At 37.8% G+C, this 24,415-nt stretch overlaps 1 protein-coding gene across 11 annotated transcripts in view; it reads left to right on the top strand.

Moving 5' to 3' along the window:
- Positions 1 to 24,415, top strand: part of MPDZ (multiple PDZ domain crumbs cell polarity complex component) — a 228,186-nt gene that overhangs the window by 54,216 nt on the left and 149,555 nt on the right. For all 11 annotated transcript variants that reach the window (XM_036737847.1, XM_036737846.1, XM_036737842.1 and 8 more), the window contains exons 4-8: positions 8,857 to 9,066; positions 9,670 to 9,809; positions 10,482 to 10,698; positions 18,627 to 18,755; positions 21,815 to 22,024. In XM_036737847.1, the coding sequence (XP_036593742.1) occupies positions 8,857 to 9,066; positions 9,670 to 9,809; positions 10,482 to 10,698; positions 18,627 to 18,755; positions 21,815 to 22,024 (906 nt within the window). The remainder of the gene's footprint in view (positions 1 to 8,856; positions 9,067 to 9,669; positions 9,810 to 10,481; positions 10,699 to 18,626; positions 18,756 to 21,814; positions 22,025 to 24,415) is intronic.

Here is a 24,415-nt window from a genome sequence, read left to right as displayed (position 1 = left end):
GAAGGAAGCCAGATAGAGGTGGAAAAGAATTCAGGAAATCGAAGTCGAGCTCTGTTAGAGTAGTTGCAATGAAGGAATAACATTATGAGAGTACTGATAAAACAATGATTATAGTGGTATAAATACATTTGGAGGTAGAATGGCGTAATACTAAAGCCACGCAGCATCAGGACCGGCCTAATTCAAACCATGTCTCAGACAAATACTGGATAGGAGACCACGGGTAGGTTGTTTAAACCTTGGTGTTCCAGTTACCTCTTTAAGACTCTTACAGCGATGAATTATAGGGTGCTAATCCGCAGGTCTTCATTAGGTAGAGCAAACTTCCACGCTGAGAATTCCCTGTGTTGATTAAATCATAGACCCAATCTCTATCCCTGCACCTCAGTGCTTGTTATAGTTTATAAAGTGCTTCCCCCTACTCCCTAGCATTTGAAATCTTACAACTGCTTTTGGTGTTAGGTTGGACTGTCTTTGTTATTTCTGTTCTACAGATAAACTGATGTGCAGAGAGCCTGAATATTGACTAGAGCAAGGTCACTTAGCTAGCAGAGGCAGATCCAGGATTTGTGTCTAGGTCTTCTGATTCCCAGGTTCTTTTCTATTTATCTACATATGTCATATTGCCTAGCATAGATTGTGCCATCTGACTGTTCTGAATTTGATATATCTCAGACTAAAAAAATAAAAAAAAATTTAAAAAGCAAGAGTTGATATGTAACAAACCTATTTTTGGGGGGTATGTTTTAGGGAATGAAGTCATGTCTTGATCTTGAATTCTCTTCCAAAAGAAGATGATTGGTGACAAAGATCACTGACATTTCAGGCAATTATGGGATCCTTATTAACATTTTAATACAGGTTACAATGTAGGCTGTGTCTGTTCTTCCCAGCTCAGAGGCAGCACAGTCTATTAGTTTAGAGTGTTGGACTTGGAATCAGGAGGATCGAGGTTCGAATCCTTCCTTCATACTTGCTAGCTATATGACTGCGCCTGGTGCAATCTCTCTGACCCTCAGTTTCCTCATCTATAAAATGAGAACAATATAGTTCCTAACTCACAGAGTTGCCATGAGTCTCAAATGAGATACTATATGTCCAGCACTTTGCATGTCATAAAGCACTATATAAAGAAGTGAGACCAGCTTAGAACAAACTCTTTTTGGGCAGTTGTAACAACAGTGCTACTTGCCGATACTATGGCTGGGTAAGGTCAATAACACCAGCACACAGGAGGGCTGCTAGCGCACGTTCTTTGATCTGCTTTTCTAAGGAAAGCAACTTTAAGGGCTTTACAATCTCACTTTAATCAAACATATATATAGCATTCACTTAGTTCAGGGGGAAAAGCCAGCACTCTGAACTTCAGAGCAAACACAAACAAAAATTACAAACAGAGAAAATATGAACAGAGCAAACAACACAAATCAACAGACAGGCTTTCTAGCAGTCTGACCAAAGCTATACACACATAGCCATCAGAGAGAGAAGCACTAACATCTGGGTTTTCAAAGCCAATTGGCTCCTTAATGGCTACCCAGAGTTTCCACACCATACCCTTCCAATGAGTGAGCCCCAAACAAAATGCTAACCTTAGAGTACATATACACTTCTTCAGGGTCAGAGTGCTTCACACCTCTCAAGGGCTCCTTACCTCTCTAGGATTTCACTTCTCTTGTGACCTACTATCAAAGGGTGTGGGTCTTTCTACAAAACAAAGGCAACACTCATTCAAGGCACTTGATTGCCTTAGTTCTGAGAAGCACTCCAGAACAAAAGAGAACAAAAAGTCCCACTTTGCTTGACGTTACAGCATTCACTAACTAAATCTCTAGGGAGACCTGGGGCAATTAGCTATTGACATGATCTGCTTTATTCTACTATAGGAGGCTTCAATGTATGTTCTCTCAGTCAGTCAACAAATATTCCTTCAATTATCTCCATTTATCTTGTCTATATGTTGTCTGTACATAGCTCTTTGCATTTTTTCTTCCTTGCCAGACTGTAATTTCCTGGAGAGAAAGGACTGTCTTTTACTTCTCTTTATACTTCTTCAGTGCTTACGTAGCACAATACGTGGCACATTGTAGGCACTTAACAAATCTTATTGATGGATTGTTTTCTCTTTCTAGTTCTCATCACTATTTCTTGACTGCTGTCTTATCCTTATATAGTTTTACATTGTGATATCCAAGGCTTGTTGCCAAAAGAAAAGGGTTTCCCACAAACCACTTTGAAAAGGTTGATGCTAAATGATCTTGACACAGGTTAGGCCACTAGGCTAAATCAATAAGATAGAATTCAATAATAAGTTATATATTCTAAATAAACAAACCTTATTCACAGATACAGTATGGAGAAATTTTAAATAGATAGTAGTTTGACTAAAAATAATGAGGTGACTTTAATATGCTGCAAATTCAGTATGAATCATTATTATGTCTATGTGTGGTATGTGATATGTGTATGATAGGGCAGGAAAAGAGAGCTAATTTACTCTCCTATGATGCACAGAGAAGGATCATGTCCAAAACAAGGAGCTGTGAGTCTGACTGTTCTCTACTCTTGTAAAAGGCACTTAGAAATTCTGTTAATGCTGAGTCTAAGAAGTATGTCAGTAAACTGAAGAGCAGCCAGGGGAAGTTGATGAGAATGGTGAAGGGTCTCGAGATTGTGCCATAAAGAGGATTTGTTGAAGAATTGGGACTGTTTAACTTGGAGAAGAACAATTGGGGGTGGAGGAGAGGTGATGAGAGCTTCCATCAGTTACTTAGAAGGACATATCATGGAAGAAGAGTTCAGCTTATTCCGCTTATCCTGAGAGAATATATCAAAAACCAGTGGACAAAAGTTGCAAATTTAGGTTTGACATATAAAGAAAAGCTTCAGAGTAACTAGAGCAATCTCAAAATAGAATGGGCCTGCCTTGAGGTTTAGTGAACTTCCCTCAGTTCAGATCTTCAGGGGAAGGTCGGAGGCCTACTTGTTTCAGATTTGTAGAGGGGAAGTATTTTTTAAAACTTTCATAAGTGTTATTTACCAAGAAGATATAGCAAGGACGTTTTCCTCCAACACCTGGGAGCGTACTTCCTCATGTACGTCCTCAGTCCCTAGGGAAAGTGGGCTCAAACTGAAAGTAGGTTCTGCAAAGAGTTTACCCTTCTGCTCTCGGCTCCCACCCCAGTTGCACTTTCAAATTTGACATAGATAATTTCTGTAACTCCTAGGTAGGTTTCTGGGTAGTTTACTCTTCATCATCTCAATTGGCTACAAAATTTGGCATACACTTTGGCTCCTCCAGTTCTAGTGGTTTGCTATTCTGAATTTTCAAAGCTCACAAGGTCATAGCTGTCTGGAGAATTCTTTTTCTCAAAAGCAGGAAAGAAAACAGTAGAAAGAGACAAAGAACAGTGTGCTGTAATTGTGTCCACGTGGTGGTTTACAGGTAAGAAATTATAGCTGAGTTACAGCTCAGTATCAAATCTTTTTCTTCATGTGTTAATCACACTAGAAACAGGCAGAACATATAAGTATGCTCTTATTTGGGGAGCAGGGCCCTCTCATTTTATGTCATTAAGCCTTTGTAGAGGCAGGCTCCTTACCTTCTTCCATATAGGCTGGCAGCCGGCAGAAAATGTTGATCGTGCTATGAGTTTACATCCTCTACTCCTACCACCTTACTTCATGTTTAAAAAAAAAAAATTGCCATCCTTGATAGGTTGTCTCATATGCAGTTTAAACATGTTGTCCTTGTTGCCAAATCAGTAAAGTACCCCCTGCTCCTTGGACAGGCATAAACAGTGTTTTTTCTTTTGCTTCCTGAAGTGTAATAAAGAAAAGCATCTCAAAATAATCAAAGTGGCACAGGTCATATACAATCTTATATGTAGAGGTGGAAATCACTGTTTCTTCCTGAATGCAGTTATGAAGATTCAACAAAGAACACTTTATCCAAGATTACTGCTTGCTTATTTAATACTTATCATTTGCCTGTCTTGAAATTTGAAATGGCCTTCCCCTCACCCAAGACAGCAGAGAAAAGAAAAAGCAGCAAAGAAAACCCACCTCCTTTTTCAGAAGGGAACCTGACCCCTACAGGGCTTCCCAGACGATGTGGAGCTCTCCCTGATGGGATTTAGGATCTGGGGTCAACTGCAAGTCATGCCTTTACTCTCAGGTGAGAAATCAAACCAATCTGGATTGGTGCTCCCAAATTGTCCCTAGGGGATTAGAGGGCATTTCATCTACTTGCTTTTCCACTAGGGGTCTGTAGAGGGGATTCTTGATCAGTTATAGGTTGAGCTAGATATCTTCTAGGTCCATTCAAACTTCGAATGTATATATTCTCTGATTCTATAACTAATGGGATTGTAATGAAGCATGGTTATTTTGGTCACTCTGGACAAAACTTTAGGTTCATTCAATCATTTGTGTTCTAACCCTGAAGTTTTCCTAGGAACCTAGGAGTTATTTTAGGTACTTTAGCTAAAATATAGAATAAGATGGGACATTTATCAGTATGCCAAATGTTAAATGTTCAACTTACACTCTGAGAAAGAGAGTATAGTGTAGGGGATAGAACACTGAGCTTGGAGTCAGGAAAAACATAAGTTCTACAGCAGCCTTGGGCACTAAATACCTTGTTGATTTTGCACAAGTCACCTAATTTCTCTGAGTCTCTGTTTCTTGGTTTGTAAAATGAGAGGTTTGGACTTGGTGATCTCTAAAGCCCTCTTTCCATGATCCAAATCTATGACCCTGTATCAATCCCTGGAATCCATTGAGGATAATTTTAATAAATGAGGGAAATAAATTCAGAACATAAATTTTCTACATTCATGTGATCTTGCTATACAAGTTATTTACATTTTTTGAAGAGGTCTCTGCCAAGGTCAAAGAACCTGGTTCAATCCTACCTCGTATTTATTATATGTGACCATGAGCAAGTCATTTAATGTTTTTTTCATCTATAAAATGAAGGGTGTTGTTCTAAATGGCCTAAGAGGTCACCCTCCTTGCCCTATTATTATGATGATCACCCTAAAGGGTATGTAAGCAGAGCCCTAGTTTTTGTTTTTTTTTTTAATTTTATTTTAAATTTATTTAACATATTTAGTTTTCGGCATTGATTTTCACAAGAGTTTGGATTACAAATTTTCTCCCCAGTTCTACCCTCACCCCCCCCACTCCAAGATAACATATGTTCTGGTTGCCCTGTTCCCCCAGTCAGTACTCCCCTCTGTCACCCCACTCCCCTCCCATCCCCTTTTCCCTTCCTTTCTTGTAGGGCAAGATAATTTTTACGCCCCATTGCCTGTGTATCTTATTTCTTGTTGCATGCAAAAACATTTTTGTTTGTTTTTGAACATCTGTTTTTAAAACTTTGAGTTCCAAATTCTGTCCCCTCTTCCCTTCCCACCCACCCTCCCTAAGAAGTCAAGCAATTCAACATAGGCCACATGTGTATCGTTATGTATAACCCTTCCACAATACTCATGTTGTGAAAGACTAACTATATTTTGCTCCTTCCCAACCCATCCCCCTGTATTGAATTTTCTCCCTTGACCCTGTCCTCTTTCGAAAGTGTTTGTTTCTGACTACCTCCACCCCCATCTGCCCTCCCCTCCATCATCCCCCCCATTTTTTTTATCTTCTTCCCTCTTCTTTCCTGTGGGGTAAGATTCCCAATTGGGTATGTATGGTATTCCCTCCTTAGGCCAAATCTGATGAGAGCAGTGTTTACTCATTCCCCCCTCATCTGCCCTCTCCCCTCCTCCCACAGAACTGCTTCCTCTTGCCACCTTTATGGGAGATAATCCATCCCATTCTATCTCTCCTTATTTCCCTCTCTCAGTATGTTCCTCTCTCATCCCTTAATTTGATTTATTTCTTTTAGATATCTTCCCTTCATCTTCAACTCACCCTGTGTCTGCTCTCTCTCTCTCTCTCTCTCTCTCTCTCTCTCTCTCTCTCTCTCTCTCTATATATATATATATATATATATATTATATATACATACATACACACATAGATATATACATACATACACATTCACCCATAATATGTACATAAACATATATGCATGCATATTCCCTTAAGCTACCCTAACACTGAGGTCTCATGAATCATACACATCATCTTTCCATGTAGGAATGTCAACAAAACAGTTCACCTTTAGTAAGTCCCTTGCAATTTCTTTTTCTTGTTCTTTTTCTTGATTACCTTTTCATGCTTCTCTTGATTCTTGTGTTTGAAAGTCAGATTTTCTATTCAGTTCTGATCTTTTCACTGAAAAAGCTTAAAGTCCTCTATTTTATTGAAAGTCTATATTTTGCCTTGGAGCCATGATACTCAGTTTGGCTGGGTAGGTGATTATAGGTTTTAATCCTAGCTCCGTGACTCCGGAATATCATATTCCAAGCCCTTGATCTCTTAATGTAGAGGCTGCCAGATCTTGGGTTATTCTGATTGGGTTTCCACAATGCTCAAATTGTTTCTTTCTGGCTGCTTGCAGTATTTTCTCCTTGATCTGGGAGCTCTGGAATTTGGCAACAATATTCCTGGGAGATTCTTTTTGGGATCTACTTGAGGAGGTGATCGATGGATTCTTTCAATTTCTATTTTGCCCTGTGGCTCTAGAATATCAGGGCAGTTCTCCTTGATAATTTCTTGAAAGATGATATCTAGGCTCTTTTTTTGATCATGGCTTTCAGGTAGTCCAATAATTTTTAAATTATCTCTCCTGGATCTATTTTCCAGGTCAGTGGTTTTTCCAATGAGATATTTCACATTATCTTCCATTTTTTCATTCCTTTGGTTCTATTTTATAATATCTTGATTTCTCATAAAATCACTAGCTTCTACTTGCTCCAATCTCATTTTTAAAGTAGTATTTTCTTCAGTGGTCTTTTGGACCTCCTTTTCCATTTGGCTAATTCTGCCTTTCAAGGCATTCTTCTCCTCATTGGCTTTTTGGAGCTCTTTTGCCATTTGAGTTAGTCTGTTTTTTAAGGTGTTGTTTTCTTCAGTGTATTTTTCGGTATTTTTTTGGGTCTCCTTTAGCAAGTCATTGACTTGTTTTTTCATGGTTTTCTCGCATCCTTCTCATTTCTCTTCCCAATTTTTCCTCTACTTCTCTAACTTGCTTTTCCAAATCCTTTTTGAGCTCTTCCATGGCCTGGGACCAGTTCATGTTTTTCTTGGAGGCTGTTGGTGTAGGCTCTTGCACTTTATTGACTTCTTTAGGCTGTATGTTTTGGTCTTCTTTGTCAGCAAAGAAAGAATGCAAAGTCTGAGACTGAATCTCGGTGCGTTTTCGCTGCCTGGCCATATTCCCAACCAACTAACTTGACCTTTGAGTTTTTCAGCAGGGTATGACTGCTTGTAGACTAGAGAGTTCTATGTTCCACGTTTGAGGGGGAGGTGCCAGCTCTGCCACACCAGCACTGCTCCTTCCCCAATTCCCAACCCGGACTGGTCTTAGATCTTCAGCAGGCCGTGCACTCCTGCTCTTAATTTCTCCCACCACGTGGGCCTGGAGCCGGAAGCAGCAGCAGCTGTAGCTGCCCCACCTCCGCTGCCCCTGGGGCTGGAAGCCGAACTGGGAACTCTTTCTACTCCTGCAGCTTTTCCCACTAACCTTCTTGGCAGTCTTTGGTGTTTGTGGGTTGAGTCTGGTAACTGCCGCAGCTCACTGATTCAGGGTGCTAGGGCCCCCTCCGCCCGGCTTCTGGTCTGGATGGTCCACACCGCCCACGCTGGACTTTGCTCCACTCCGTTCCCAGCTCGCAGCTCCCAGCTCCCAGCTCCGTGTGGGATAGACCTCACCCAGAGACCATCCAGGCTGTCCTGGGCTGGAGCCCTGCTTCCCTCTGCTGTTTTGTGGGTTCTGCCATTCTAGAATTGGTTCAGAGCCATTTTTATAGGTTTTTGGAGGGACTCGGTACGGAGCTCATACTAGTTCCTGCTTACCAGCCGCCATCTTGGCTCCCCCCCCCAGCCCTAGTTTTAATACATCTCACCAAAGTCAAAAGTCTTCAGGTGGGGGCCCTAAAACAGGTTGTATTGATAGCTGTCATCCAAGGACCATCCAATATAAGTTCGGAGAAGAACACCCTCAGGTAGTTGCATGGCGATTCCTTTTTTGGCTACAGTGACATTAGGAGACTGTTTCCTAAGGTATGGCAGGATTAAGATCTACACTGGTGGCATACTAGCCAACACCAATGAAATCACATCCTTGATGTAAGAATTTTTTTTCTATTTTCACCTATGTGTATTTAAATTTATGTTTGTTTTTAGTTTATAACATTCAGTTCCACAAGCTTTTGAGTTCCAAACATTCTCTTCCTCCTTTCCCTCCTCCCTTCCCCCTTCTCCACGGTAGCATGCAATCTGATATAGGCTTTACATATACATTCACATTAAACATATTTTCACATTAGTCATGTTGCAAAGAAGAATTATAATTAATGGAATGAACTACAAGAAAGAAGAAACAAAAAAAGAGAGAGCAAAGAGTATGCTTCGATCTGCATTCAGACTCCATAATTCTTTCTCTGGATGTGGATAACATTTTCCATCATGAGTCTTTTGAAATTGCCTTGGAACCTTGCATTGCTGAGATGAACTAAGTCTATCAAAGTCATCACACAGTGTAGCTGTAACTGTGTACAATATCCTCCTGTTTCTGCTCCCCTTACTGAGCACCAGTTTATGTAAGTCTTTCCAGGTTTTTCTGAAGTCCCCCAGCTCATTCATCTAAGAATTTAAAGGGCATTGCCGTTTCTTTGGATTCACTTAATGAATCCGTTATCTAAGCCTGAAAGTTCATAATAATCCCTTTGTCATCCTCAGGTAAATGTTACACCATCCGTATCTTCCACTGGTGAGTTCTCACAGCTTCCACATTTTGCATCTAGTGGGCAGTCTACTGCATATAACGAATCTTATTTATTGGGTCAAAATAATGGCGATTTGGAATCACATACGGGATCCAGCACTCCTCAAATCAATGGGAAACCTTCAGGTGATGAATTTGATCAGCTAATCAAAAACATGGCGCAGGTGAGAAATGACTTCCTGTGTTCACGACGATTAGCATTTGCTTGTGTTTATGGAAATGTTGCCCTTAGATAATTAAGGCCTTTCTCAGTTAAATATTGTGAAGTAAAAAATGTTTGAGCCATTTTATTGATGAAAGAACATATTTTGTGGGAATTTTTAGATGGTAGGGAGATAGAATTTAAATGCAATTGCTATCAATGGAAAGCAATTATTTTATGATGATTTTTTTAGTGAGTGTCTGATTTTAAACTGCAGTATTTGCCTTTGGGTATTTTTGTAGCCTTTCATATGTGCTGTTAGATATTATTAAGAATGAATGAAATGTCTGCTAACATGATAAGCTGGCTGTGTTGCTTAACTATATTTGTGACCTCATCTAAGTCATTTAACATCTAGACCTTCCTTTTGTTCATCTGGAAAAGGGGGTCATAGTGTCAACATCCTTCAGGGTATGAGGATCAAAAAAACCAATATATTATTTTGTGTGTGTGTGTGTGTGTGTGTGTGTGTGTAACAGATTGTAAGTTATACAAAAAGATATTATTACATAGAAGAGGTTTATTTCTGTTTTTCATTATTTTGTTTATCTGGTTTCTTGAACAGGGTCGCCCTATAGAGATTTTTGAGCTTGTTAAGCCTACAAGTGGTGGCCTAGGGTTTAGTGTGGTGGGACTGAAGAGTGAAAATAGAGGTGAACTGGGAATATTTGTGCAAGAGATTCAAGAGGGAAGTGTGGCACAAAGGTGAGACTGTTTCCCATATCCTGTCATGAGGACACTGAATTCTTCTCTTTCTTCCTCATTATTGCATAGATTTCGAGCATTTCAGGATCTTCCTCAGAGGTCTGTCACAAAAGGATTTTTCAGAGGAAAAAATGATCTGAAAAACTTAATAAACAGTTGAAAAGTTTATGTTTACTTCTTTTCTAGTATGGAGTCAAGTCTTTAGATAATGCAGGTGATTTCTATAGAACTCTAACCTCATTTCTTCATAGAAATAAGATTTTAGTCTAGTTTTCTAATTTAGTGCTGGCATAGTAATTGATAGAGTCCTTTCAACTCTAAAGCTCATAGTCAAGAATAAACACAGGGCTTTGACTGCGAGAAGCTGAGCTGGGAGCATCTAAATAGGGCATGTTTTGCTCGAGATAGGTACCAATGTGGAGAGGCCATTAAAGGGGAGGAGATAGCTATAGGGTCTATGTTGTCCTGGAGTAGCAGTGGGATTAGCTTCAAAGAGAACCAGTTAATCACCAGAGGGCCCAAATAACTTCCTTTAGAAGAGCTGCAGGAGGAAGATTACCAAGTGTGGAAAGAGAAAATGGGATAATAGAAACAAAAATCTGTCTAGAAAGCATTGGTAATTTCAGTGACAGCTGTCACATATCTTTTCCTCCTCTTACTCCTCTTTGACAGAGATGGAAGATTGAAGGAAGCTGATCAAATACTAGCGATCAATGGATATGCGCTCGATCAAACAATGACACACCAACAGGCTATCAGCATCCTTCAGAAGGCCAAAGACAATGTTCAGCTTATTGTCGCCAGAGGCTCCTTGCCTCCACTCATGAGCCCTATAGTGTCTCGTTCTCCATCTGCTGCTAGCACAATTTCAGCTCACTCCAATCCAGTGGTGAGTATCTCACTTTTTTCTTTTCTTGGGAGGGGGAATTAATTTTTTTAAATTAATTTATTAATTTTTAGTTTTCAAAATTTATTTCCATAAGTTTTAAATTTTCTCCACCTCCCTCCCTTCCCCCCTCCCTAAGATGGTGTGCGATCTGATATAGGCTCTGCGTATTCATTCTTATTAAACATATTTTCACATTAGTCATGTTGTATAGAAGAATTAAAATGAATGGGAGAAACCATGAGAAAGGAAAAGCAAAACAAAACAAAAAAAGAGAGCAAATAGTATGATTCGATCTACATTCAGACTCCATATTTCTTTCTCTGGTTGTGGATGGAATTTCAATCTTGAGTCTTCTGGAGTTGTTTTAGGTCCTTGCATTGCTGAGAGAGCTAAGTCTATCAAAGTCAATCATCATCTCATTTTTTTCAAAGAAAAGTGTGTGCGTGCGTGCGTGCGTGCGTGTGTGTATGTGTGTGTGTGTGTGTGTGTGTGTACTTCCACTACTTCATTGTTGTCCATGTACTTCTAATCATGGATATGTGATCCTGTCATGGGACTGTAGCTAGATGCTGCAATGGATAGAATGCTGGGCCGGTAATCAGGGACATATTAATTCAAAATAGCTTGAGTGACACTTGGCAAGTTATTTTGCCTCTTGTCTTCCTCCATCCCTCTCCCTTCCCTCCTTCCCTCCTTTTTTCCTTATTTCCTTTTTTCTTCCTTCTTTTTCCTTCTTCCTTCCTTAATTCTGTCCTTCCTTCCTTCCTTCCTTCTTTCCTTTCTTTTTTTCTCTCCCATTCTCCTACCCTCCATTGTCTCCTCAAACTCTTCTTCTTGCTGTTGGTCACATACTACATATTCTATGCGCTGGGTCTGCAAATCTTTTATAACCCTGCCTTCAAAAAAATCCCTTTGTATTCTTTTGTATAAATTTTGCATTTTGGATATATGTATATTTTTATATCACCGGAACCTAACACAATGTCTGGCACATAGGAAGTACTTAAATGTTTTTCATTGATCGACCTTAAAGAGTCATTTAATTTAACTCTCTGTTTCTAGGTTAAAGCGTGGGAAACAGATGAATGTTTTCCAAGAAATCCTACACAAGATTTTCCAAATTCAATTTAACTGATACTAAAGAATAACAATAAATAAAATGTTAAATGACATTTTTATTAAATTTGTGAATCATCTATAGAAAGCTTTATTTCACATCATAGAACTACTGATCTATTGACTACCAAGCAGGAACACTGAAACTTCTATGTATAGGGCTTATAAATATAAATTTAAATTTGATTATTTAAAGGTAATTATATGGAAAGAGAAATTTGGTTTAAAATAACTATAGACAATATAAAATACCTGGGACTCTATCTGCCAAGACAAACCCAGGAACTGTGTGAACACAATTACAAAACACTTTTCACACAAATAAAGTTGGATCTAAACAATTGGAAAAATATTAATTGCTTATGGTTGGGCCAAGCCAATGTCATAACAGTGACAATTCTACCTAAATTTATTTATTTAGTGTCATATCAAAAAATTATTTCATAGGGCTAGAAAAACAATAACAGAATTGGTCTGGAAGAACAAAAGGTCGAGGACATCAAGGGAATCAATGAAAAAAAGTAAAGGAAGGTTGTCTAGCCATACCAGATCTCAAAGCGTATTATAAAGTGGCAATTATCAAAACAGTCTCGTACTGGCTAAAAAATAGAGTGGTAGATTAGTGGAATGGATTAGGTACACAATACATTATAGTAAATGATCATAGTAACCTAGCATATGATAAATCCAAGGAGCCAAGGTTTTGGAACAAAAACTCATTATTTGGCAAAAACTGCTGGTAAAAGTGGAAAACACTATCACAGAAACTAGGTATAGACCAACTTCTGACACTGTATACCAAGATAAGGTCAAAATAAGTACATGATTTACATATCAAGAGTGATACCATAAGCAAATTAAGAGAGCATGGAATAGTTTACCTGTTAGATCTATGGATAAGGAGAGAATTTTGGACCAAAGAAGATATAGAGAATATTGCAAAATGCAAAATAGATAATTTTTATTATATAAAATTTAAAAGGTTTTGCACAAACAAAACCAATGCAACCAAAATTAAAAGAAAGCACGAAACTGGGGGAAATTTTTTGTAACCATTATCTCTGATATGGGCCTCATTTCTCAACTATATAGAGAATTGAGACAAATTTATAAGAATAAAAGTCATTCGCCAAATGATAAATGGTCAAAGGATCTAACAGGCAGTTTTCAGACAAAGAAATACAAAAAAAAATGCTCTGTCATTATTGATTAAAGAAATGCAAATTAAAACAATTTTGAAGTGCCACCTCACATCTATCAGATTGGTTAGTATGACAAAAACAGAAAACAACAAATATTAGAGAGACTGTGGGAAAACTGGGACACTAATGTACTTTTGATAGAGTTGTACCTGATCTGACCGTTCTGGAGAGCAATCTGGAACTATGGCCAACAAGCTATAAAACTCTTGCTTAGGACTTTATCCTAAAGAGATCAAAAAAGGCAAAGGGACGTATTTGTACAAAAATATTTATAGCAGCTCTTTTCATGGTGGCTAAGAATTGGAAATTGAGGGGATGCCTATCAATTGAATAACTGTAGTGTATGATTGTGATGGAATATTTTTGTGATAAGAAATGACAAGCAGGATGATTTCAGAAAAACTGGAAAGACTTATATGAACTGATGCAAAGCAAAGTGAGCAGAATCAGGAGAACATTGTATACAATAACAGCAATACTATACAATAAAGAACTATGAATGACTTTGCTATTCTCGGCAATACAATGATCCAAGACCGTCCCAAAGAACTCATGATGAAGCATGCTATCTGCTTTTAGAGAAAGAACTGATACTGTCTGTACTGTCTGAATACAGACTGAAGCATGCTTTTTCTTTCTTTCTTTCTTTCTTCCTTCCTTCCTTCCTTCCTTTCTTTCTTTGTTTTTCTTTCTTTCTTTCTTTTTTTTTTTCTTCTTCCTCCTTCCTTCCTTCCTTCCTTTTCCTTCCTTCCTTCCTTCCTTCCTTCCTCCCTCCCTCCCTCTCTCCCTCTTTTCTTTCTTTCTTCTTTCTTCTTCTTCTTTCTTCTTCTTTCTTTCTTCCTTTCTTTCTTTCTTCTTCCTTTCTTTTTCCTTCCTTCCTTTCCCCCTCTTCACTTTTTCTTATATGAAATAACTAATATGGAAATGTTTTACATAATTGAAGATGTATAACCTATATCACATTGCTTGCTATCTCTGGGAGTGGGGAGGGAAGAGAGGAGAGACAGGAAATAATAGAATTTGGAACTCAAAGCTTATCAAAAAAACCCCAAATGAGTAAAAATTGTTTTAACATGTAATTGGTGAAAAATAAAATATTAAAAATGAAGATAATAATAATGATAACTGAATATTTGCATTCATTTCAAATATCAGCAAGGTTATGCTTGAGATTCTGGAAGCTAAGCTTCAGCAATATATGATCCAAAAACTACCACAAGAGCAGGCCGATTTTCAAAGAGGCGGACGTACTAGAAACCAAATTGCCATTTGCTGGATTATAGAGCAAGCAAGGGAGTTTAAGGAGAAAGAAAAACCTCTACTTCTGCGTCATTGACTACACTAAAGCCTTTGAGTGTGGGTTACAAAAAATGTGAAAAGTTGTAAAAGAGGTGGTACTACCAGATCATCTTACTTATCTACTGAGGAACTTGTATGTGGGTCAAGAAGCAACAGTTAGGGCCAACCTGGAACAACTGATTTGTTTAAGATTGGAAAATTAGTACAAAGCTGTAGTATTTAACTTTAACTTATATGAAGAATGCATCATGTGAAGTGCCAGGCTGGATGAATCAAAAGCTGGAATTAAGGTTGCTGGGAAAAATATCACCTATCTCACATATGCAGATGATGCCACTCTGATGGCTGAAAATGAAGAAAAATTGAGAATCCTCTTGATGAGGGTGAAAGAGGAGAGTGTAAAAGCTGGCTTGAAGTTAAACATCAATAAAACTAAGATCTTGGCAGTTGGTCCCATCAGTCAATACTTAAAGAAATTAATTCAGATTTTAAGTATTTTGGCCACATAATGAGAAGACAAGACTCACTGGAAAGACTCTGATGTTGGGGAAAGATTGAAGGCAAAAGAAAAAGGGGATGTCAGAGGATGAGATTGAAGGATAGTGTCATGGAAACAAACAATGAACATGAACTTGGAGGATTGAAGGGACTGGCATCGTATGGTTCACGGAGTCAAGGAAAGTTGGAACCAGAAAATCTGGGTTCCAGTCTAGACTTTGATGCTATCTGTATTAACTTGGACAATTTTGCCTATCTAAGCCCCATTCTATAAATATAGGGATAATAATACACATATTTCTGCTATAACTCACTATATGTATTCCCTAAGGCAATGAACTATGCAGTATCATGCAATAAAAACCATAGAGCTTGTGACATAAAAGTGACAAACAGTGACATATCAATGACATAAAAGAAAGAAAGAAAGAAGAAAAACAGCATGCTTCAGTCTGTATTCAGACAGTACCAGTTCTTTCTCTAAAAGCAGATAGCATGCTTCATCATGAATCCTTTGGGATTGTCTTGGATCGTTGTATTGCTGGGAATAGCAAAGTCATTCATAGTTCTTCATTGTACAGTATTACTGTTATTGTATACAGTGTTCTCCTGATTCTGCTCGCTTTGCTTTGCATCAGTTCATATAAGTCGTTCCAGGTTTTTCTGAAATCATCTTGCTCGCTATTTCTTATCACAATAATATTCCGTCACAATCATATACTATAGTTATTCAGCCATTCCCCAATTGATGGACATCCTCTCAATTTCCAATTCTTAGCCACTACAAAAAGAGCTGCTACAAATATTTTTGTACAAATAGATCCTTTTTGCCATCTTCCTTTCTTTCTTTCCTTCCTTCTTCCTTCTTCCTTCCTTCTCCTTCCTTCCTTCCTTCCTTCCTCTCTCTCTTCTTCTCTTTCTTTCTTTCTTTCTTCTCTTCTTTCTGTTTCTGTCTTTCTGTCTTTCTTTCCTTCTTTCCTTCTTTCCTTCCTTCTCCTTCCTTTCCCCTCTTCATTTGTCTTATAGAAAAATAGCTAATATGGAAATGTTTACATGATTGAACATGTTAAAACTATATCACATTGCTTACTATCTCAGGGAGAAGGAAATGAAGAGAGGAGAGACAGGAAGGGATAGAATTTGCAACTCAAAACTTATCCAAAAAAAACCCCAATTTTCTTTGCCTCTCCAAGCCCCATTCTGTAAATATAGGGATAATAGTACATGTATTTCTGCTATAACTCACTGTATGTATTCCCCTAAAGCACTGTGCTATGCAGTATCATGCAATAAAAACCATAGAGCTTGTGGAGAAAATAGTTTTAGGGGCACAACTCTCAAAATCTTTATCAGTGACATAAAAAATAGAAACTTGATAGAAAAAACCAGTTACATGGTTTTAACTGCTAAATAGTTAAGAAAACCATAAATACTTCAATAAATAGTGGCCCAGTCCAAGGCCTGGAGCTGCTTCCAATCTCTGAGCCTCTCAAAAGGGCTGGAGGCCATGGGGTATGGAGTAGGGGTAGAAGTGGTAGGAGCCAGACCTTTTCTGCTCCTGCTCAGCCTGAACATATAAAATAAGTATGGCATTTTGCTTTGAAGAAGACCTAAGTTTGCTTGTGGAAATGGGCATGGGAAAGGTTGCATCTTGGAGTTATTGTGAAGTGGTGTAGTTTCTGCATAAGAAATTGAGCAGTCTATTTGCCAAGACAAACCCAGGGCCTATATGAAACTAACTAATGAAACACTTTTCACGCGAATAAAATCAGATCTAAATAAATGGAGAAATATCAGTTGCTCATCGGTTAGGCCGAGCTAATATAATAAAAATGACAATTCTACCTAAATTAATCTATCTATTCGGTGCCATACCAATCGAACTACCAAAAAAATTTTTTTACTGAGCTGGACAAAATAATAACAAAATTCATTTGGAAAAACAAGAGGTCTAGAGTATCTAGGATATTAATGAAAAGACATGCTAGAGATGGTGGCTTAGCCACACCAGATATTAAGCTGTACTATACAGCAGCAGTCATCAAACTGCTGGTATGGTTAAGAAACAGGGGTGTGGATCGGTGGAATAGGATAGGTACACAAGTAGGTGAAATCAACAAGTTTAGCAATCTACTGGCCCAAAGAGGCCAGTTTCTGGGCTAATAATTCACTATTTCACAAAAACTGTGGGAAAATTGGAAAATGGTAGGGCAAAAAACTGGGCATTAGACCACTATCTACACCATATACCAAACTAAAGTCAAAATGGGTTCATGATTTAGGAGTAAAAGTTGATACTCTAAGTAATTTTGGGAAAGCAAGGGATAGTTTACTTATCAGATTTGTGGAAAAGTAAAGAATCATGACCCAACAAGAGATAGAGAGCATTACAAAATGCAAAATGGATAATTTTGATTATGTCAAATTGAAATGTTTTTGTACAAAAAAAAGCCAATGCAACAAGAATTAGGAGGGAAGCAGAAAAATTGGGAGAAAATCTTTGCAACTAGTATCTCTGATAAAGGCCTCATCTCTAAAACATACAGGGAGCCGAGCCAAATATATAGGAATACAAGCCATTCCCCAATGAGAAATGGTCAAAGGATATGAACAGGCAGTTTTCAGAGGAAGAAATAAAGCTATCTACAGGCATATGGAAAATGCTCTGGATCGCTGCTGATTAGAGAAATGCAAATCAAAACACTCTTAGATACACATCTCTCCTGTCAGATTGGCTAAAATAACAAATCAGGAGAATGATAAATGCTGGAAAGGATGTGGGGAAATTGGAACATTGTTGCATTGCTGGTGGAGTGTGAGCTGATCCAGCCATTTTGGAGGGCAGTTTGGAACTATGCCCAAAGGGCTATAGAAATGTTCATACCCTTTGACCCAGCATACCACTTCTAGGGTTGTATCCAAAGAAATCACGCAAGCGGGAAAAGGACCCATATGTACAAGATATTTATAGCAGCTCTCTTGTGGTAGCCAAGAATTGGAAATCAAGGGATGCCCATCAATTGCGGAATGGCTGAACAAGCTGTGGTATATGAAGGTGATGGAATACTATTGGCCATAAGAAATGGGGATGATGCAGACTTCAGTAACAACCTGGAAAAACCTACACGACATAATGCTGAGTGAGCGGAGCAGAGCCAGGAGACGTTGTGCACAGCCACAGATATATGGATTCTGTGAGGACCAACCCTGACATACTGCGCTTTTCTCAGCAACCTAAGGGGCAAGGACAACTCCGGGGACTCACGATGGAGAATGCTATCTTCATCAAGACAAAGAACTGCGAAGTTTGAATACAGACTGAGGCACACTACATGCTCGCCTTTTCTGCTTACTCTTTTGTTTTGTTTTTGGGGTTTTTTGTTTTTTTGTTTTTTTTGGTTCTGTTTCTTCTTCTCATTGATTCATTCCTTGGTCAAAATTCTTCTCCACGACTTGACTAGTGCATAAATTAATTCAATGCGAAGTTATACATGACAGTTATATGAGCTTCATGCCGTCTTGGGAAGGGAGGGGGGGAGGAGGGGAGAAAAAGTGGAACTCAAAACTATGTAGAACCGGTGTGGTAAACTAAAAATAAATAAAGAAATTTATAAAAAAAAAAAGAAATTGAGCATAACCACAAAATATTCCCTAATGCATCAATCAAGTTGGAAGAAATTTAAGTTTTCAAAACTTATGTTATGGCAGAATTGACTGTACTTGCCCTATCTACCTCACAGAATTGTTGTGAGGAAAGTCCTTTGTGAGTTAAAAAGCACTATTGTAATATAAGCTTTTATTATTTTTCTTCAGGTCCAATGGCAACATGTGGAGACCATTGAATTGCTTAATGATGGATCAGGTCTCGGGTTTGGTATAGTAGGAGGAAAATCAACTGGAGTAATAGTAAAAACCATTTTACCTGGAGGAGTGGCTGATCAGGTAATCTCATTTAAGGGGGACATGTTTTGTTCACGATTACCGTAAGTTATTATCGTATGTCTTCTATTGGAAATCAAAAGCAAAACTTTTGGAAAGCATCCTAGTAGAGGAAGCTCCTGGATGTCAGAAGCTATTTTATTTTTGTCTTTTTATCTCCAGAGCCTGGAACAGTGCTTTTGTTCATAGCAGCAGCAGCAAAAAAAAAATTATTTGTTTCACATGTAAAGACTTTCATAGCTTAACTCCTTCCTACTTTTCCGGTCTTCTTACATCTTATTCTTTTCCATCTTTCTCCTCCAGGAATTTTCTGACTGTCTGCCATGCCTGGAAAATTCTCCCTTCTCAACTTTGCCTGCTGACTTTCTTGTCTTCCTTTAAGTCCCAACTAAAACCCTATCTTTTATGGAAAGCTTTCCTCAACTCCTCTTAATTCTAGAATCTTACCTGTGCTAATTATTTCCTGTGTGTCTTGTTTATAGCTTGATTTGTACATATTTGTTTGACTGTTGTTTCCTCCATTAGATTGTAAGCTCCTTGAGGGTAGTGACTATCATTTTATCTCTTTCTGTATCTCCAGCACTTACCACAGCACTTGGCACATAGGTGCTTAATAAGTGTGTATAAATATATGTAGATGTGTGTATACACATATATATGTATATATATATATATACATATATACACACACACACACACATACACACACATTTATTAAGCGTCTATGTATATAGTTAAGGATGAGGGAAGGATTAAGATCCATTATTAAATATCTTTTGTAATTTGTGTAAACTGGGGTAGCTAGGTGGTGCAGTGAGTAGAACACTGGCCCCTGAGTCAGGAGGACCTGAGTTCAAATCCAGCCTTAGACACTTGACACACTTACTAGCTGTGTGACCTTGGGTAAGTCGCTTAACCCCAATTGCCCTGCCTTCCCCCCCAAAAAATAATAATTTGTATAAATTGAATTAATTTACACTTAATTCAGTTTTGATGGTGTTCTAATACTGTAAGGGGCAACTAGGTGGCACAGTGGATAGAGTGCCAAGCTTGAAGTCAAAAAGACTCATCTTCCTGAGTTCAAATCTGGCCTCAGACACTTACTGGCTATGTGACCCTGGGCAAGTCACTTAACCCTGTTTGCCTCAGTTCCCTCATCTGTGAAATTAGCTGGAGAAGGAAATGGCAAACCACTCCAGGATCTTTGCCAAGAAAACCCCAAGTGGGTCACAAAGAGTCAGACATGACTGAAATGACTGGACAACAATAGAATAAGAAATAGTTGATAGCATGATCATCTGATTTTCTACATATGTAATTTAATTATGTTTATCATCTTTGATTAAATCCTGTTTAGCCAAGATGAATCCTATCTACTTTTCCTTCAAAATGTCTATTAATATTTGTTCCTTTATTCCTTCCTTTTCCTATGTCTAGCACTGTAGTTCACAGGTTCTTTTCATTTGAGGGATGGCTGGAGCACTGCATTATCCTTCTAAACTACCTCCTGACTTTGTTCTCTAATATTTTTGGCATACTGAACTAGATGAATTTCTTCCATCACTGTTATGATTATCTTACTAGGCAAAGACATTTAATGGAGTGATTTAAACCTATTAAACAAAGATTTCCTAATTTCTTGCTATTAACAAAAACATTGTGCTAGGATCCCTAGCCTGCTTGAAGCCCAGTCCTTGCCCTCAATGAGCTTGCATTCTACTGAGGAATACATTATTTGAGGAGGGAGGGAATGCAGGGGGTGGGGGGAAGAGACAGAGAGAGAGGAGAGAGAGAGAGAGAGAGATATCAGGAAGACTTCTCGGAGGATGTGGCACCTGAACTGAGCCTTGAACAAAGAATTGTAAAAAGTAGAGATGATGAGGGTGGGAAACAATCAGTACTAAGATGGAAGCCAGAATTAATGAAAGGGAGTGACATGAAATCAATCCGAAAAGTGAGGCTGGGATCCTGTTGGGGAATGATTTAAATGCCAAGCTTAGCAGTTCAGGTCTTATCTTTGGAGCAATAGGGAGCAACTAAAGAATTTGGAGTAGGAAAGGACCACTTTAGGAAAGTGATTGTGGCAGTGTTATGGAGAATAGATTTCTAGTGGGCTCTTCATTAACTGTTGAAGGAAGCAATTATTCCTGCACCATCTCCACAGGTTCTCCCCAGTCTGGGGTTATCTTTACCTTTGCAATTGTATCTGCACCTGTTCTCTTTGTGAATACTTTCGGAATCTTCCTGCCAGTCTGACCTGCTATTTTGTCCCTTCAGTGTTTCCGTGCATTCCCATCTTTGGGTTTTTACTCACTTTTTGTTTCCTCTCTATTAACAGCTGACATTTAGGTTGTGCTTTGTATACAATTTAATAATAATAATAGCTAACATTTACATAGAGCCTACTATGTGTAAGCCTGGTGCTAAGGGCTCTAAAAATATAGCAACAGATTTTTACCACATCTCTGGGAGGTAAGTGGCACAGATATTAATTATTACCGTTTTATAGCCAAGGACACTGAGGCTCAGAGAGTTTAAGTGATTTGCCTATGGTCACATAGCAAAGTCAGATCTGAATCTGTCTTGTGATTCCAAACTCACGATTTTTATCCACTACACCAAGCTGACTCTGAGGTTTTTCCTTTCTGCTGCCTTTTTTCTTATTTTTTTTTTGCTTATTCAAATCCAACTCAACTGATGTACCTTCAATGCCGTGAAGTTTTACTAGTTCACAATGATCCTACCTTCCTTTATATCTCCACCCATTCATTTGATAATTTTCTATGTGCTTGTTTTTTATTTTTGCATATAGAAGATAAACAAATATCTTTTGCTTGATATGACTAGAAGCTCATTTGGATATGCCTCACTTATTCTGTAATAAATGGCTCTCAAATTCACAAGCAAAGTATGTCCGTCCTTTATTGGCGCTTCACAAAGCTAATTTTTTCCTACATTTGACTTTATAAAAATGACGTGATTTTAAAGAATAATAATTTGTAGGTCAGTAGTTCCATTGTAGAACAGTATTTGAGTCATTAATCACTCACTATTTCATTCAGCATGGGCGATTATGTAGCGGAGACCATATCCTGAAAATTGGGGAGACAGACCTGGCTGGTATGAGCAGTGAACAAGTAGCACAAGTGCTCAGGCAGTGTGGGAATCGAGTCAAGTTGGTGATTGCAAGAGGCGTCATAGAAGAATCCATAGTAACAACTTCTTCAGGAATCACGTTATCCTCTTCAATGTCTTCCATGTCGGAAAAGCAGGTGAGTATACACAATTAAACTGATTTGGAAGACAATACTTATGTTATAAAGTTGTTCTATACAGAATCTGAACTAATGGGCAAAGTTCTGTCATATTTTAGTTATAATTAACCAATACAATGAAGAGAAATTTGCTAAAAAAAAAAAGACAACTTGGCAATCTGTTAAGCAAGACTATTTAGCTATAGATGAATAATAGCTCACATTTATACAGTAGCTTAAAATTTACAGAACCCTTCTTCAAATAGCCTGATGAGGGTAATAAAAGAAAATTTGCTTTTTTTTAGGAGGCCAAAATGTAAATTATAAAAAGAGGTTATTCCGTAATGAATCATTCATTTGTGCTCAGATAGAGTGCTGAGATATGGTGCTCTCATGGATACATTTTTAAAGACCAGCATTTAGCATTAGCGTATTAAATCTTCTAGTCTTTCCCTCCTTGTTTGCCTAACAAGAAGGATCTTTAAAGGTCTTTTGTGAGCTGAGCAACTTGAAACACCCTTTCGTTAATTTTTTTAATTGTTTTTTTTATAAAAAAATGGACAAGATTTTAATATAAAACAATTAGCATTTTTTGTTTGGAAAGAATAGATAACCATCTTGTACCTGATGCCAAATTGAAGACAAAACGCTTGTGGGAAAGGGTCCTTCCCTTATTCTGATTATACACTCTTGAGCGAATGTAGTATTAGTTTATAGTTTACATGTGTAGCTTGCTGCCCATTGCTGGTAATCAAAGCTTTATTCACTGGAGTATCAATTGTCTTTGACTTCTAATATGAAAGAACATTCTGAAACTTCATGTGAAAAATTTTGCAGTGGGGTCATTATTTCAATTTTTTTTGGCTATATACCCTTAGGGAGTATTTACCAATTATAAGAATTTGCCTCCAAATATATTTGTGTTCCCAATACCTAGTTTTTTTTTGAAAGTAGCAGTAAAAAATTTAAGAGATAATTATCATAATAATTGTAGAGATATTATTATGTTCCCATAGTTTTAAATTTTTTTTTAAAATAAAATTGGTGTTATTCTAAACAGACTATTATTAATTCTTGGGGAATGGGCTAGGAGTAGGAGGAAGAATCTTGAACTCCTTAGGAACATTTGAATTTTTTTTCAGTAAAAACTAGAATTTTCTATGATTTTGTTGTTTTTAGTATATAAGTTTGGCTGTTATTTTTTAGGAAAGGAAAGAAAAAAGAGAGAAATCTTGTTTGGGAAAGCATTTAAATGGCATTCTTTTGTGATAAACAAAAGATTTTATTCAGCAATACATAAATGAATGCAGTACCAAAAACCACTTGATGTAATTGAATGCTTAAAAACTCTATTCTGTGCATATCCTCATTTCTGGAGCTTGTGCCCCTTTTAAAATCATCTGATAGTCAAATTGCCACCCTCTAAAATAGCACTCGCATAAGTCTTATTAAAAATAGAAAACACATTTGTTTCCATTGAAGCAGATTTCATCCTGTCATTTTCTGGTAATTATCTAAATTCTAAACTTTTGCTAAGTTTGCACAGATAATTATGTGTAAGGGAAAAATGAAATCAAACTTCAGTATAACATTATATCTCATTTAGGTGGAATGCCAATGAGATGTAGTTAGGATTAGAAGAGGTCCAGAAGAATACCCAGCTTTAGACCCCACTTGGCCTAAGATCAGAGACTAGGGTATTGTCATTTTATAGTGAGAATGGCTTGTGTTGGTAACCCAGTCCAGTCTACTGATGCCTCATGATTCATTGTGTATTAGTGATTTAAATGATTTCACCAGTCAGCTAATGACCGGCTCATTAATGCCTAACCATTCATTGGCGGCACAGTTTCACAGATTGGAGAGTGTTGGCACATTTATGAAATCTAGATCGTATTGGCATTCTAAGAAGGAAGGTTATTTGTGTGTAGTAAAAATGTGTTCTTATTTAAAGAAGCTGGTATACAAACTTGCAATTTTTTAAAAAAATACAACGTGGGATTTTTTTAATACTAGATACTGTGATTTCTTTGGAATAGGAAGCACCTAGTGAAGAAATTCCCTCCGCCTAAGTAGACCAGAACCTACATGATAATTATGATCTTAGAAACCAATTACTTAGGGCATTGAGACTTGACTTGCCCAAGGTCACAAAACTGGTATGTGTCAGAGATGGGACTTAATCCCAAGTATTCTTGATTTTGAGCCTTGAGGCTGTCCACTAAATCAAGCTTCTTAATGGTATGATAATTTTACATATTATAAAAGGGTTATTCATTTTACAAGAGATTTGCCAGTTTTAAGCATTTATTAAGTGTCTGTTGCATGCCAAAAGCTGAACACTAGGCATACAAAATATGGCAAAAGATACTTGTTGTTGTCAAGGACCTCACAAACTAACGGGGGAAA

The sequence above is a fragment of the Trichosurus vulpecula genome, chromosome 9, assembly GCF_011100635.1.
Source record: "Trichosurus vulpecula isolate mTriVul1 chromosome 9, mTriVul1.pri, whole genome shotgun sequence".
NCBI classification, from domain to species: domain Eukaryota; kingdom Metazoa; phylum Chordata; class Mammalia; order Diprotodontia; family Phalangeridae; genus Trichosurus; species Trichosurus vulpecula.
Note: the sequence above shows the minus strand (reverse complement) of the source record. Positions and strands in the feature narration are given on the sequence as shown.